At 39.2% G+C, this 15817-nt stretch overlaps 2 protein-coding genes and 1 pseudogene across 6 annotated transcripts in view; 1 reads left to right on the plus strand and 2 right to left on the minus strand.

The window, feature by feature from the left end:
* Positions 1 to 15817, minus strand: part of cfap77 (cilia and flagella associated protein 77) — a 97753-nt gene that overhangs the window by 58133 nt on the left and 23803 nt on the right. The gene's annotated exons all lie outside the window — the stretch shown is intronic.
* Positions 227 to 5745, plus strand: LOC146232671 (uncharacterized). Of its 2 annotated transcripts, XM_084690413.1 has the most exons (8): positions 227 to 1101; positions 1250 to 1377; positions 1519 to 1635; positions 1738 to 1779; positions 2113 to 2179; positions 2373 to 2503; positions 2879 to 3083; positions 4977 to 5744. In XM_084690413.1, exons 4-8 carry the CDS (start codon positions 1777 to 1779, stop codon positions 5078 to 5080), a joined length of 510 nt encoding a protein of 169 aa, XP_084546539.1. In that variant the 5' UTR covers positions 227 to 1101; positions 1250 to 1377; positions 1519 to 1635; positions 1738 to 1776; the 3' UTR covers positions 5081 to 5744. The 2 variants fall into 2 exon arrangements, with proteins under 2 accessions (XP_084546539.1, XP_084546540.1); XM_084690414.1 differs by having other exon boundaries at positions 227 to 1377; positions 2116 to 2179; positions 4977 to 5745.
* On the minus strand, positions 8656 to 10695 carry LOC146232672 (zinc finger MYM-type protein 1-like; annotated as a pseudogene).

Genomic DNA, 15817 nt, shown 5'->3' on the forward strand with positions numbered 1-15817 from the left:
GACCTGTCCACCCTATACATACACATGTATTGGTATTCAATTTATGCTATTAAATGTACATAATGCTGGCGTAGAAGGATAGAAACGTATGCAAGGGGAGAGCATTTCATGGCAGGTTTTCCATGGGATGTTTCATGGGATCTTTTGGATGCAATATCAAGACGAAATCTTTCACTCTTTGAATCGCGCGCGCTCCCGCGAGGGGGTGCCAATCCAGAGAGTCATGCATCGGGTGATACAACGACCCTGGAACACGTACTTTATTGGCGATAAAGTACTGCCTTGAGTACCTTATTGCTTTTATAATACGGTTGCCAGCGAAATTGTAAATAGTAAATAAATAGTAAGCTGCCTTTCAGCACAAAATAGTTATAGACAACAAACATTGTGTATCGCATTTCAGTAGCCGAGAGAAAATAGTCCCTGTAAACAGTGGCTGTTGCTATGCAACGGACAAACAGCATTGTGAACTGCACGTTTGTTAGCCTAGCTAGATCTCGCATCATCTCATTCATTCAATGCTCATTTTATAAAAGCTGCCGTTAAAATAACAATGACAATGGGACACTTTCAATAAAATAATATTTCATTTAAACAGTAGGCCTAAACATTCTAAATCAATCATTAATGTTTCGTAGGCACTGGGTATATGGTAGCTAGCTAGCCTACTAACCATATGCTGTAAACAAGTTACGAGTGACTTGGAACTCGATAGACGAACATTGGGCTGTTGTTAAGGTTAGCTTATGTTGATTTGGATATCTCCATTAATTGTGCATCCGTTCTTAAAACGTTGTTTTAAGAAGCCAAGTCCAGGTCATGTAATTGCGTGGCTACGAAACTCAAATTAAATAAGTGGAGTCTAGTTAGCAACTATAGACCTGAGCTTCCGTCCAACGTTTCAGTAGCTAGACCAGCTAGTTAGCACTGATAGCACGGGACAGTGCAATATTATTGCTAAAAAATTAACCGAATGTTGCTAGTATAGCTTGCTAACCAATACATTGCTGCATGCCAATAGTTACTTGTAGACAGTCTTTTTGTTCGGCAACATTTTAGTTATTTTGAGTGCGCACTAATATGGGACGCTCCCGTTTTAAGGTAAATGTAATAAGGCATACCAGAGCATTCTCTGGGCGTACAATACTTTATGCTCAATAAAGCACACCCCGTGACTCACTCTCAACCAATCACAATGCTTGATTTAAACCACCCGTATTATAAACAGTTGTAACACACATTTGGGCAGGCAAAGCAAACCAAGATTAAAGAGGCAGCCAGGTAATACACAACCTAAAGACTGTCCTGTCTCAGAAGAGGGCCCTACAAGATCACCACACCAGTTCTAAGGATGAATCTCCACAACATTTTCATAGTGTAAGGCATGCTTTTTTTCCTGAGCAGCTGGCTACATTGCTACACAACAGCAAAAACTGTGGTGTTTCCAACACTACAAAGTGCTTAATTAACATGTCTTGATTTGAACTATTTTTCTACTTTTACCATATACACTTCCAGGCAAAGCATGCAAAGAAGACAGCCAGACGTGTTTTGTTACCTCAGGCATCCAATCCAAATCATCTCACCAGTTCTGATGACTCCACATACATAGGGAGTCCACAACAACATAACTTTGTAAGTCATGCTTATATCTTAGCTGTTTGTATCTCTGACCCAAATTCTTTCTCTTTTTAATTGCTTTAATGTTCTATTCTTTTTTACTTCTTAATGTTTCAGGGCAACGACTTTGAGTTCGGTTTATCCTCCACTCAGAAAATGGTGAGTTCATTCATTACATAAAATGACACAATTGTCACAATCACAAAAGTGCTTCACTCAAGCCATAATTCAACCTCACCTGTTGTCTCCAATGTAATGTTGTCACTCTTACAGAATTTAGATTATTTTCATTGTAAAGATTTGCATCACTTTTACAATGCAACTTTTACAATGCAATTTTACAACCTTGAAGATGTTATGTTGAAAACATCTTATGAATCATCAGTCCTACTGTAGGAAACATGTTTTAAATGACAATGTAAATGATGGTTTAATGCAACTTTAATCAAATCTTTTTGTCCAAAATGCCTGATATTCCATTCTTCATTGTAGCAGCTGATGGATGATAATAGTCATGGCGTGGCACCCCGAGTGGATGAAATCATGGCATCCCTTCGTGGTAGGTGTTCAGATTGGGATTGAAGGGGTTGACATTTCAAAACACAGTGTTCATTAACTAAGATTCATGGTGTTTCCGTATAAGGCATGATTGCACAGTACTGAACCTAAGTAGTATTATCCATCTACTACTGGCCAACTTTTATATTTGATCCATTTGTTCTGTTTTTCAAATTATCATCACATTCCCCTAGACCTCCCTGAAATGATTAAATTAATGAAGGAGTCTGTGGAGTGTGTCAAGGCATTAATGCCCTTGGCCGGGGGCACCCCTTCATCTGCGATGTCATCGTCATCTCTTTCTGTGGAAAGTGGCATTGAAATGGTATGTTACAATTAAGGGATGAATGTATATGTTTATTACTTAACAGCCATAGTTCATTCATGGTTGTTTCGAATGCAAAATTTGCGCAAAGTAACTTTTGTCTAGGGTTTTTGGTAAAATGTGTCAGTAATAAATGATGAATTGAATAGGTTACATGTGTTATACAATAATCTTGCTGTAAGTGGGAACCTTCAAACCACTGGTCAAATCACTCGATAGTGGGATATACAGACTACCAAGTGTTTTCCAAAGTAAAGATTGATTTAAGCACAGTATTATTTGAATAATGTTTATTTATTTCTTAAGGGTATCTCCCAACTATATATTCATTTGTTCAATTGATTCTCTCTTTCCCCCTCCCTCTCTTTCATACAGCACCACTTGGCTGGCAGCACAGTGACATTTTCAAAGAGGGCCTTCCTGCGGCTAAGCCGAACTCGCATGACCATTTTTGCCCAGGAGCTGGCTGTCCTGGTGTTCACAAAAGAGGTCCTTGCACAGTCCACTCTGACTGGGAAGTCTGGGAAAGGGGGAGCGCCAAAAGGACAGCTGGACGTTGCCAAAGTGCGGGCCATAATAGGTAAATTACCTGTTGAGAAAATCTTTATCAAGAAGTGCACAAAGTCATGGGGTTCAGTTTTGTGATGGAGAGTTTATTAAACATTTCCAAAGTTTGTAGTTCCGGAGCTGGTCTGATCTCAGTCACACAAGACCTAAAATCAAGAATCGGCCACGTACATTCTCGGTCTGTGACACAGTCAGACAGGCTTCAAGTTTCTTCATAAGACAATACAAGATGCCACCCATCAGACCTTGCGCATCTGTTCGTCAGATAACAGGATGCTGTTGTTAGTTTAACTCTAGGCATGGGGGGTTGTAGTAAACCCTGTTGTAGACCCGGTTCTTATCTAAACACAATCCAGAGAAGTGTCAAAAATCCAAATCTCGTGACAGTATGCTCCCCCCTAAATAACCTAAATAGAGAAGCCCTACAACGTTTATTGCTTTACCCCTAGAATGACATGTGTAGAAGCAGGTAATCTAAACTTTCTCATGAGGCTATCATCCTGTTAGTTTCTACTCTGTCAATCTTGTCTTTGTCTTACAAAGTTTAATATAAAGTAACATGAATGGGTTCTTAATAGAATAAATATTATTTTTAACAGAATTCAAAACAGTCCTCTTTTTTTTTAGTTTGTATAACAGACATATTACCAACTTTCCTTGAGTATTGCATGAGTATACATATAGTCTACTGACAAAGCTTCTGTGATTTTTTTTCTTAAGCAGCAGTTTTTGTAGCAAACCACCAGTAATTGTTAAATATATGTTTTGCTAAGTACTGGTGGCAATATTTGCATGCCATACTGTAGCTGCACGATTATGGCCAAAATGATAATCACGATTATTTTGATCAATATTGAGATCAGGATCAATTATCACGATTATTTGTTGATTTTAACCTAATCAAATTTGATTGTCACAATGTATTCTACCCGCAGAATGGATGTAAATAAAACTCAAAATATACAATCAATAAAAAACAAACGATCTCCGTCCACACTAGCGTTTTCATATAATTTTCCAAATGTTTACCGTCCACACTAACACGGTACATGACAATCGTTGTCATGGTTACGCCACTCCTGACCTTTCCTTCCCTCCCGCCACGCTGCCCTGTTTACATACTCCTCTGGCAATACTATTTTGTGTTTTAAAATTGCCCCACCAGCTAGCTGTTCAGCCAGGTCTCACCCAGAATCGTTGCTCTATGTTTGGTTTAAACCGTCTCCTCTGCCTTGTCCCCCTATCGTTCAGGCACACCGAGCAGTCTACAAAAATCACCTTCTGCGTAGGAGTAACGCATAGGCTATCTATTAAACGATAAGCTAATACTTTTACCTGAAGTTGCCTACACTTACAAAACTGGTAAATAAATTATAGAGATGGAGCAGCATATTTCTTTCACCTTCCATGTTCATCTTGACATTAGCTAAAGCTACCCCCAATGCCATAGCAACTGAACGTCATAGTATCTGAAAAGCTCCGGGGTGTCCACACTAGCCTACTACGAAACCCGGCGTTTTCAAATGTCTCCGGCTAGGAGAGCGTATTCGAAAAGCTCAGTTTTCAGTGTCCGATTACGCCGTATTAGTGTGAACGGGAGGTACAAACGCAGACATGTGTGCGTTTTTACATTTACTCGACTCCATGCAGCGCCGTAGCCGGCTGCGGCCTACAGATTGGAGAAAGAGTTTATTATAGCCCTATACATAAAATGACAAATGTTCCGACTTTACGGAGCCGTTTATAACTCCTACCCGACTGCAAGCGGCAACTCGCTGGTCATTGCATGTAGCCGCAGCCGATGTCGAACGTACCTATTGGTTTACGGAGCGCTAGATTGGCTTTGCAAAAAATAACTTTGATAATGTCTAGAAAATGTTGACCTTACCTCTTGTCTGTTCTGCAGATGCTGTTCTTCTGGAGTTTCCTCAGACAAGTGCCTCTGATGTACGGGCGGCCATCAGACTCAAGTGTAATAATGAGCAGTTCAGCCAAAAAAAAGAAAAGTAAAATGTAGTACATGTTTTTTACAGTGCGTGTCCACTACAGTGGAACGGGCGATGCGTTGGCTTACAATTCATTTTCAATGAAACAGGGCGTTGACGTTCGCGTAGAGCATTGTGGGAGCGTCAACGCCCGGTTTAATTTAAAAAGAATTGGAAGCCAACGCGCCGCCCGCTCCGCTGTAGTGGACAATGAACAGGAATGTTGTTATTTTATTGTGTTTCACACTGTTATAAGGAATGAGATATGTCAGTTTGTGTTAAATATGTTCAAAGTTGTATTGTGAAAAATATTAAAAAGGAAAATGTTTGTAAACTTTTCATATATTTAAGGATATAGTACAATTCATTGTTAATGTAATTGCAATGTAGGCCATATACTTAAAGTGTACTAAGTATACTTAAAGTTGTTCCACTTTAATATATAAAAGTACACTTAATACACTTTAAATTGTGCTTAAGTACAATTTCATTTCAACTTCAAGTGTACTTAGTCCACTAAGTATACTCGAAGTTGTTTTAATTTAGCACATAAATGAACACTTAAAACACTTTAAATTGTGCTTTAGTACAATTTAATTTCAACTTCAAGTATACTTAATACACTTTAAGTATATGGCTATGTGCATATACTTAAAGTATACGAAGTATACTTGAAGTTGTTCCACTTACGTATATAAAAGTACACTTAATACACTCTAAATTGTGCTGAAGTACAATTTAATTTCAACTTCAAGTATACTTAATACACTTTAAGTATATGGCTTTGTGCATATACTTAAAGTGTTCTAAGTATACTTGGAAGTTGTTCCACTTTAGCACGTAAAAGTGCACTTAATATACTTTAAATTGTGCTTTAGTACAATTTAATTTCAACTTCAAGTATATTAAGTACAAAATAAGTTGTTCCAAAATAGCACACTTCAAATTAACTAATCATTCAATAACTTGAAGTATACTGATGAATAATCACTCTTTAAGTATACTCAAGTATGCTAAGATTTAGTATACTTAGCATTTTTTTTTTTACCTGGGTAGCTCCTAAGAAACAACCTCGGGTTTAGCTACATTTAAGAACAATGTAAGATCTATTACATTTCTGAAGTAAGTCTCATAACAATTCTAAAAGTTTTAAAGTTGAAAATAAGAAAAAAAAAAACGTATTTGTCTCAGGATTGACTATAATGGAAAAATATTATGACTTCTCCTGCAACACCCTTTACCAGGGTACACGAAACGCCAAACTCTAACTCTAACATTAGTTACGGTATTAACTGTCTTTTTATAATTAATAGCTAGATTATTATTGACTGATTCATTTAGATTACATTGAGTTATGCAGTTATAATTTTTAGGTAACTGTAGTTAGCTAACTTTAGCTCAGCAGTAGAGTAATATTAGCTAGCCACATCTGATAAAGTTAGCTAGCTAGCTAGTTTACAGTTACTCTGTCATGCCAGAGAGAGATGGCTGGGTGGGTTGCGTGTGCTTTTGTCCTCACTCTAACAAATTGTGTGGACTGAGCAGTCTCCCCCAGCCCATGCATAATTATGGGCAAAGTAAACAGCACAGTTATCTGACTAGTGGACTCAGCTAATACTGTACTGTAGCTTATTAAATAGGCATGACTGAGGTACTGTACTGTCATTCATTGTCTATCTAATAGCTTAGATATTAGCAAAGCAACATACACTAACTGTATCCTTAGATGATGCTGCCAATGCCATAACAATGTTGAGTTTCAAGTTTCATAATTTTATTTTGTTAAAATGTTTCTTTTATTTCAACTATCACAGAATGAAAAAATCAGAAGGTACTCTGAGAGTTGCCAAAGAGACAGCGCACTCAAGCACAGAAAATGGCATGTCTGTGGAGGCCCGAGGAGAGGCTTGAGAACCACTGCTATAGGTTCTCTTTAACCCTGATTCTTCACACCTGATTCAAATAATTACCATTCTAAATGTGGTTACTCACAAATGTGGTTGGAGAGATCCTACAGGATGTATACCTCAGGGAACTGAAAGCTCTGGTACATAATTAAGATAATACTTGTTAATTTGTTTTGAATATTGTTCTCAACAGGCTATTTCTACGGTGGCCGCCATGTGCAAATGCCCTGCAACTTAAGAAAACACATGCAAATAGACAAAACACAAGCAAATTAAGAAACCATCTTAATTAATTTGACAACACATGCGCAGCATTCAGCAAACGCCCTGCAAATATAGAAACGCGCTGCAAAAAACGATAGCGGCTTCTTTGTGACCTCCATAAGCCGCCAAGAGGCTGAGTCAGGGCACATCCTTTGTATGACGCTCTTCAATAAGTCAGTTCCACTCAGAGGTATATGCGTTCGAGTATTTATTGTCCGTTGGAATTGAAAATAAAACAATTTGAAACAAAATCTAGTTGCACTGCGGTCAACAAAAAATGCGAAACCCAAACTCACCCCTTCTCTCCCACCATGCAGGGGCACAGTGTTTAAATTGCTACTGATTGTGAACGCGTTACAGTAGTCAGACTACTTTTGTTAGGTAACGAGTAACTTACTCGTTCCTTGTTCAAACAAGTAACGTGTTACTTAATTTAGTCTTTTGGTCGAGAGCACTCAGCATGTAGCTAAAAGTCTAGGAAAGTTTAAGCTACTTTTCGCTAGGTACCTACAAAAACGTCTTAATCTGCTAGACAGGTGGGTCCCCCTTCGTTCTTTTGGTGCGCCGTCTCGCAAACCCAATTTACCCGGCGTCATGGAGCCAACCAGCTAGCGTTAAATAGTTATTTAAGACTTGCATGTAGCCTACAAGCCGAGTAATTTCACATTAAATAATGTATTGAACTCAAGCTTGTGTGATGTGTTGCTGTATTGTTCAGTGGTTTCGTTTTAGTATTATATTACAGTAAGTAAAATAGTCTGGTTCAGTACATAAGTGAACACCATTTTGCTACCATATACCTAGCTATAGTTTAGCTTCGTTTTGCTCCTAGATTAAAACCTAGCCCTTGTAGAGCTAGCTAACCTACCTACTAGACTTCTGCCTGCCATTTTACAACATTATTTATTGATTAAAGAATTTCTTGATTGAAGAACTTCATGCAAATATTGCTTTTCATTATAGTGGATTATTACCTTGATACGTCTTGCTGTATAATGAGGATTGATCATGTTAAATGCGAGTGACACTGAATATTCAGTACAATATGTGCTATTGCTGAGGTCAACCCATTAAATGTATTTTCTGGGCATAAGAGTGACCAAGGTGAATTGTTTTAGAAATAAAAGACTTTTCTTAATGTAACGCAAAAGTAACTTAATGCCTTACTCTCCACAGCAAGTAACTAAGTAACGTAACTAGTTACTTTACAAGGAATGTAACTAGTAACTGTAATTAGTTACTTTAAAAAGTAACGTTACCCAACACTGCTGACCACCCCTGTGACATCCTATATTGACGTATAGGTAACACAAACCATAAACAAACGTAAGTATACCTGGCTCCTAAGTACATGATATGCATGGCTCCTATAAGTATGCACGGTCTTATGTCCTTTCTTGGATTTGACTTGCACAGGTACTATGGAACATTTGCAGTTATGGTCACCGGCCCCAGTAAGACCACTCGTTATTGTGTTCTCCTCTAGGAGCATTGTCTGGGGGCTGCCTTTTTCTCTCCTCCTCATAATTGGCGCCGAAAATGGCTGCCTAGGTAGGCTCTCCTGCCAAAGTAAATTTCTTGTCTGTGCAAACTTTCATGGCGAATAAACACCAATTCTGATTCTGATTCATAAAGAAAACGTATTCAAAAAACAAAACTGTAAAGAAAAGTATTGTCCATCAAGTCCATACTGAGTTTGTTCATTTTTTTTTACATTAAACTACCGCCTGCGCTTTGCTTTGGCAAAACGGTCAATTACTTTATTCGTACTCAAGTTACAAAGTTGTTCCCTCTCAACTGATAGAACAGCAAGATTGTGAAGCATGTCTTGCCCCATTGTGCACCTCAGCCATGTATGGAGCCGTCTCAACACACTGAATGAGCGTTCACAGCTACAGCTATTTACTGGAATTTGTCAAAGAGATCTTGAGTATCTGTGTCAAAGTTGGGAACATGACTTGATCAAGCAGGTTTAAAACATACTGTATGTCCTTAACTTGAAGGCTTTCCTTTTTGTGAGACTGTTTTTGGCTAAATCTCTGATTTTAGATCAACCTTATAATGGTCTGCCAGACCTTGGCTATGCCAGCCAGGATCACAGGCCTGAACACCTCTCAGAATTTGGCTGTTAAGAGATGAAAAACGTTGATCCATCTCAGCAACCATTCTGTCAAGGAAAGGTAGGAACAGGTTTCTTTTCAGCTTCTCTGCATCACTGACGTCACTTACTGCTCCACAACTAGAGTCTACTACACAAGCCTCCATGCATTTCTGCTTCTGCCTATGTGTGGTAGCAGCACTTGGCACTGGGATCTGATTTGCTGCACAAAGGGTCTTGGCAGTATCATACAGCATAGTAACCTTCTCATCTGTGCGCATCTGTTTTAAAGTGTCACACCCAGCTCCTTTGTACTCAGAAGCCCTAGCAAGGTCTACTATTTCACTTTGCAGATATTTGTGCAGGTTCTCAGTCACGGACAGAAAGGTTTTGAACATGATCAATAGGTATACTGTCGAGAATCTGCTAAGTGTGGCATGTAGTCCTACTGCCATGGAGTTGTTAATGTTGGAGACACTGAAGAACTGTGGGAGATTCTCCAAGATGGCATTTACAGACCTCAACTGGCTTTAGCATTGGGTCTTTGAAAGCTGCACAAGTTCAGATGGCTTAAACCCCAGCTGATTTTGAACATCTTTGAATTTGTGATGGTTTACAAGTGAAACACGAAAAATGAGTACACACTCTGTAGCAGGTCAAAGTGGTCCCTGGCCTCTGGTATGGCCTGACAGGTGTGGCATAAAACAAAGTTAAGCTGATGTGCATAGCAGTGGCCTCTGGATGGTTTTATTTAAATCTCGCTTGTACACCACCTACAACCCCACTCATAACTGCCGGGTCATCATATGATTGTGCTACACACTTGAGCTGATCAAGGCCATGATGCACTAGCTGCTCTTCTATAGTAGCAGTAATGTATTCTGCATCAAATTATTACAGTGTTGTCATTACAAGAAGGACTTTCACTGTATTTTCTGCAACATAACAAACACAAATGGCCAACTGTTCAATATTGCCATCTCTGGCTTAATCTGCCATTACTGAAAATATCCCTGCCTCTTTTACCTTCCTGACAATATTTGCTGTAACCTCTTTAGCACAGCACTCAATAATCTCATTTTGAGATGCAAGTTATAAGTAAGTGCTGTGTGAAGGGGCTGAATAGGATTTCAAAAAAGGGTCAACCTGTTTAAGGAGTTTCACACACTCCAGAAAATTCCCCTGGTTGTGTCTGGAGCCTCCATCATGGCCACGGAAGTGAATATTTTGCTTTGTCAAGAATTGTGTCACAGCAACAATACGGGTGAAGTACTCCTGTCTTTCTTTTATTTCTGCCTCATTTGCTGAGTGCAATTGTTCAACTACACTACCATGAGCAGCAATGGCTTTAAAGCTGTGCCAAGAAAGCATGCTTGCTTTATGAGTCGGTGTTTTTTCATGCTCTCTAAAAGAGATCCAGAGCTTTTTTCCAATTTGTTAGGCCAGTGATAACAAAGGTGTCGTGTTTCATGTTTTTACCAAACAACCTACAAGAAAAATAAAAAGCTGCATCTGTAGATACTGAATATTCCAACCAGAGAAACATTTCAAACCAGTTGGAATTAAAATACCTCTTTTTCAACCCAAAGTTGTGCTGGGGATATTGTGACAAGTTAACCAGTTTTGGGCCACAATGCTTTTCCCCCAGGTCACTAATGTTTCCATCTACCTTTTGACCAGTGGTTTTTGCCCTTGTCATGGAGCTTTATGCATATTCACTCTCCTGAATGACTTGCACACATCAGTCACAGATACCTGGAGAGGGCAGCTGTCTTGCTCCAGCAGTAGCTCTGACCTGGTGTGAGACTCAAATCGAGCATAAAAAGGTGTTCAGCTCTTCTGTAAGAGAAACAGAGACCTCTGCTTGATGGCTCTGTCCTTTATAATCTGTGATAGTCTTCAACCCACTCCACATCTATGGTGTTGGATCTTGTGTAATAAGACTTGACTTTCTCTCTGTACTGTCTCTTTGCCAGCCTGATCGTTTTTCTGAGTTCATATCAGGCTATTTTGTACTCAAATAGGTCTCCAGACTGCTGTACGGGCTTTGAGTGCTGAAGACACTTCTCCATTCACCCATGGCTTCTAGTGTGGAAAAGTTCTGACATTCATTCGCTGTACAACGTCATCAATGCACTTACATATATAGCCTAATACAAACTCAGTGTATTCATGGATGTTAACAGCGGCATCCCGAAAAATTCCCCAGTCTGTTGTTTGAAAATAGTCACGTAGTGCCTCATCTGACTGCTCTGTCCAACGCTGTATTGAGCGAATCACAGGCTTTTCACGTTTCAGCTTCTGCCTATAGCATGGTAGTAGGAGAACAGAGGAATGATCCGTATGTCAAAGGCAGGGCAGGGGCACTGGTTGTTAATCAGGATACACACACCACCTCCTCTATTCTTGCCCGAATCAACTGTTCTGTCCTGCCGATGAATGGAGAGGCCACTGGGTAGAATGACAGAGTCTGAAATTGAGGGGTCCAGCCATGTCTCGATAAATACAAACACATTGTAGTCCTTAATATCCCTTTGAAATGCCAACTTGGCTCATAATTCATCCAGCTTGTTGTCAAGTTACTAGACTTTAGCAAGTAGGATACTAGGTTTGCCTTCCCTTGAGGACCTGCATACTTCGGGGTCCCTGAGGCGAGCGAAGAAGATTGCAGCGGACTCCTCCCACCCTGGACACACCCTGTTTCAGTCACTCCCTTCCGGCAGAAGGCTGTGGTCCATCAGGACCAAAACCTCACGCCACACAAACAGTTTCTTCCCTTCCGCTGTTGGCCTCCTCAACAAGGCCAAAAGTTCACACTGACTTTAATGACTTCATGTCTTAAAACTATTTGCATTTTGCACTACATTCAAGTCCTGTAATATTTGTATTTTATATTGTATTTTATATTGTAAATTGGCAACTTAAAATTGATTTTATGGCAACTTATATTTTATTGTATATGTTATTTTATTCCACTTAGTATTGCTAGTTTATGTATCCTTAGTATAGTTACACCACATATTTAAATGTAAGATTTCTATATGTTCATTGTATGCACCTTCCTGCCAAAGCAAATTCCTTGTCTGTGCAAACTTTCATGGTGAATAAAATAAATCCCTTTTTGATCCCTTCCTAAATCCCTTTCTTTTCACAGGTATCCAGGGTAAACAGCCATGTAATTAATTCTAGTAACCAATGGAGTGAAAGTCCCAAGATGCGTTTATAATTTGTCAATTCAGCCTGATATTCAGTAAAGCCTCTCTGTCGTACGTGGTTAGCGTTTGACATGTTGTTAATACATGTGAAAAATAACATTATAAAGATGAAAAGTTGAGAAGGACACTGAGCTATGGCACCTATATCTCCGGCGCCGACGTCACGTCAAGTCACAGAGAATGTTGCCCTCCAATGAGAAAATGAGCTACGACCGTGCGAGCGCGATATGGTTTTTCCTCGAGAGACATTATGGCTTGCAAACGACCGAAGCATGGCAGTTAGCCCGCCTCTTTCTTCCTCATAGCATTTAAAGCTACAGACACAGAAATGGCACGTCCTAAGGAAAGCTCATTGTGGGACTGCTCATAGTTGCTGTAATTCAGCACCAAGGCTGAATTTTGGGAAAGAGACTTCAGATACTGTTGTTACTATTTATTGGGGTGTGCTTGCCTTCGGCGAGCACAAACCATTGTTATCTCACATATATATTATTTATTATTTATTGTTTCTTTTCGCCCCCCTAAGGATGCCTCAATATTTGGACTACATAGACAACGGCGATGTCAAAAGGTTCGTCTCGGTAGCGATTGCGTTGGTTGTATTGGGATTTATGTTCCATTGCACGGTTTAAGTAGAAATTACGTTTTTGTGGCAAAAAGTGAAGCTATAAGTGAAAACTCGCGTGACTATCTCTAGCAGAACATTAGTTTCCCATCTGTTAACTTGGGGGATACTAATCTGCAAGGCAGCTGCAGAAACGCCACAAGCAAAGAGGCCAGGGTGATATTTAATCATTTTACTTTGTGGTGTGAAACATAATTGTGAAATGTAATGTACAATATTAGCTGATATTATTAAGTAAGTAGGCCCACATCTACTTTCGGAAACGGTAGTCTACTTTTTCACTGAAGCATTAGCATCATGACATTAGCCTCTGTTGCTTGGGCAACACATACTACAGTGGTCATGATGCATCTGTTTTCAATCGTTAAAATAAACATTCCTCACAAATACGTTTTTGTTGTAGGATTTATTTTGACATTAATAAACGATTTGTTGGTGAAATGACCATTACCTGTGGTTTCAAATCAGTGTGGCGGCTCACTGCAACGCTGTAGCCTACCCGAGACACTAATGAGTAGCTAACAAAAACATCTCTTTAGAGATGTTTAGAAAGTCAAACGGCGACGGAACATGTTTGGCTTTCCCCTTACTCAAAAGTTTTTCAATAGGTGAAAGTATCTGACTACTAACCTGAACTTCATTGCCACAGCCTAAACTTTGTCAATGTCAAAACTTTGTCTGTTCATGAAAATAATTAATGTCAGCCTGCTTCAGCCTTGCTTAGCTGTAGGATATACATTTTACTGGGTCTTGCTGCGCTGCTTGATTTATTGAAATTATTATGAAATGTTATGTTTTACTAGCCATTTGCCTTCTTAAGCAAATCACAGTATTTCCCACCCCTCATGGTGTAACTGAGACGACCGTAAATAGCCTAATTCATCTTTCAAGTAATAAGCCCCCGTTGAAGTGTTGAGCAGGAAATTAGCTGGTCTGTAGAGATCTTGGGTTGGTGGTTTTACTGATGCAGAATTCGCTCAAATAAAATCGATAGACGTAACGAGTGGCACATAACGTGAAGTAGGCCTAACATTGCATTTGATTTTGTTTGAGTTTTAATAACTTGTCCAGTGCATCGGGGCAAGTAGCACTAGCCTAAATTGATCTTCCAGACTTGCCGTAAAAAAAAATGTACTCTTCCCGGACAAGCCTTAGCTACATGGCTAGACTGTTGATCCAGATCAGAATCCATCATATCTTGGACACTCAAAATCAGCGAATCTTGCAGCCAAATCAAGTAGCCTATATTTATAGGCCTTTATATGGCTACAAACTTCTGCTCGGTTTCTAGCTGGCTACTTGTTACCAAGTTACAACTTTGTTGCAGGGGCATTCTTTGTCTACATTGCGAGCTAACAGTGTCCGGTAATTATGTCGCTATAAATAATGATGTTAAACCGAGACCACTAAGCCCTCAAAGAAAATGTAAGGTCAAAGAAACAAAAGAAAGGTTTGAGGTTACTCTGAAAATTATTAATAAAATAGGCTTCTAATATTAAACTGCTAAATCCTTCTCTAACTAGGCTCCTCTATGATGCATAATGAAACTTAACGTTTTTTAAGTAATCAATAAGCCTACGCTTGCCCTCATTACTCAAATGATGCCGTTCAGGGCGTTCAAATTACATAATAGGGCAATGATAGGAGGATAATAGGACATAATAGGGCAACCAACAAGTTGTTTATATCTGATTACAATTTAATAAGTTATCTAGTGCTGCATCTTCATGAGCTACATTTGGCCTCCTTCTCTTCCAACCAACCAGTATCACCTCTCCTCCATCTGAGTGATGCATGTCATTTTTACAAACTTATTATCAAGGGAACACAATGGTCAGAACTGTAGTCATACACTTAAATGCTTTTTGAAATATGTAAACACCAGGAGTGTATGGAAAGCTGGGGCAGCCACAAGCACACCCTCACAATTTCCCCAGAAATTGTATGCTCTCTAGTTGTTTAAAGCAGGGGTTTTCAACTGGTTTTGTCCCAGGGACCAACATTCTTACTAGAAAGTAATCCGCGGCCCACTGATGTACCTGCGTGCGTGCCTACGTGTGTGTGCGTGTGTCTATGTGTGTGTGCTTACGTTTATGTGTGTGTGCATGCATGTGGATAGAAGACAGTTTTAACATTTGGTTTTCCATGTTTCTTTTATTTTAGAAACGTCAAATCTAGATATATCTACTTAAAAACCTCAAAGAATAGAATCTGAAAAATTGAAATATGTGTGTGAGATTCTTAACATCAATAAAATATAAATTAAAAATCTCAAACAAATCTAGAAAAATCTGTGTAGCAAATGTATATATGTTTTTAAATCAATGGTGGACTGATCAACAAAGGCTTGTCGCGGACCCCCTACAATGCTGCCGCAGACCACCAGGGGGCCGCAGACCCCCGGTTGAAAACCCCTTGTTTAAAGTGTGCACTTCCTTTTACTCTAAAAGATTATTGGGCTGCACTACCTTTGACATGTTGTAAAGGTGGTAAAGCTCTTGCTGATCCTGCAATCTGAAAAAATACTAAGATGCTGTATTTTCAGCTGATTACATTGCTTTTTACATCATTTGTTTATGTAAATCCAGATTCTTTATACAATGTTGAGGAATGTGAAATAACACCCTTGATTATTTGTATATATCACTGTGAT

The sequence above is a fragment of the Hypomesus nipponensis genome, chromosome 24, assembly GCF_054491055.1.
Source record: "Hypomesus nipponensis isolate SF chromosome 24, ASM5449105v1, whole genome shotgun sequence".
NCBI lineage: Eukaryota > Metazoa > Chordata > Actinopteri > Osmeriformes > Osmeridae > Hypomesus > Hypomesus nipponensis.

Coding starts and splice junctions, on each gene's coding strand:
- LOC146232671 (XM_084690413.1), top strand. Junction 2,180..2,372: donor AATCATGGCATCCCTTCGTG/GTAGGTGTTCAG, acceptor ACATTCCCCTAG/ACCTCCCTGAAATGATTAAA. Junction 3,084..4,976: donor CAAAGTGCGGGCCATAATAG/GTAAATTACCTG, acceptor TCTGTTCTGCAG/ATGCTGTTCTTCTGGAGTTT.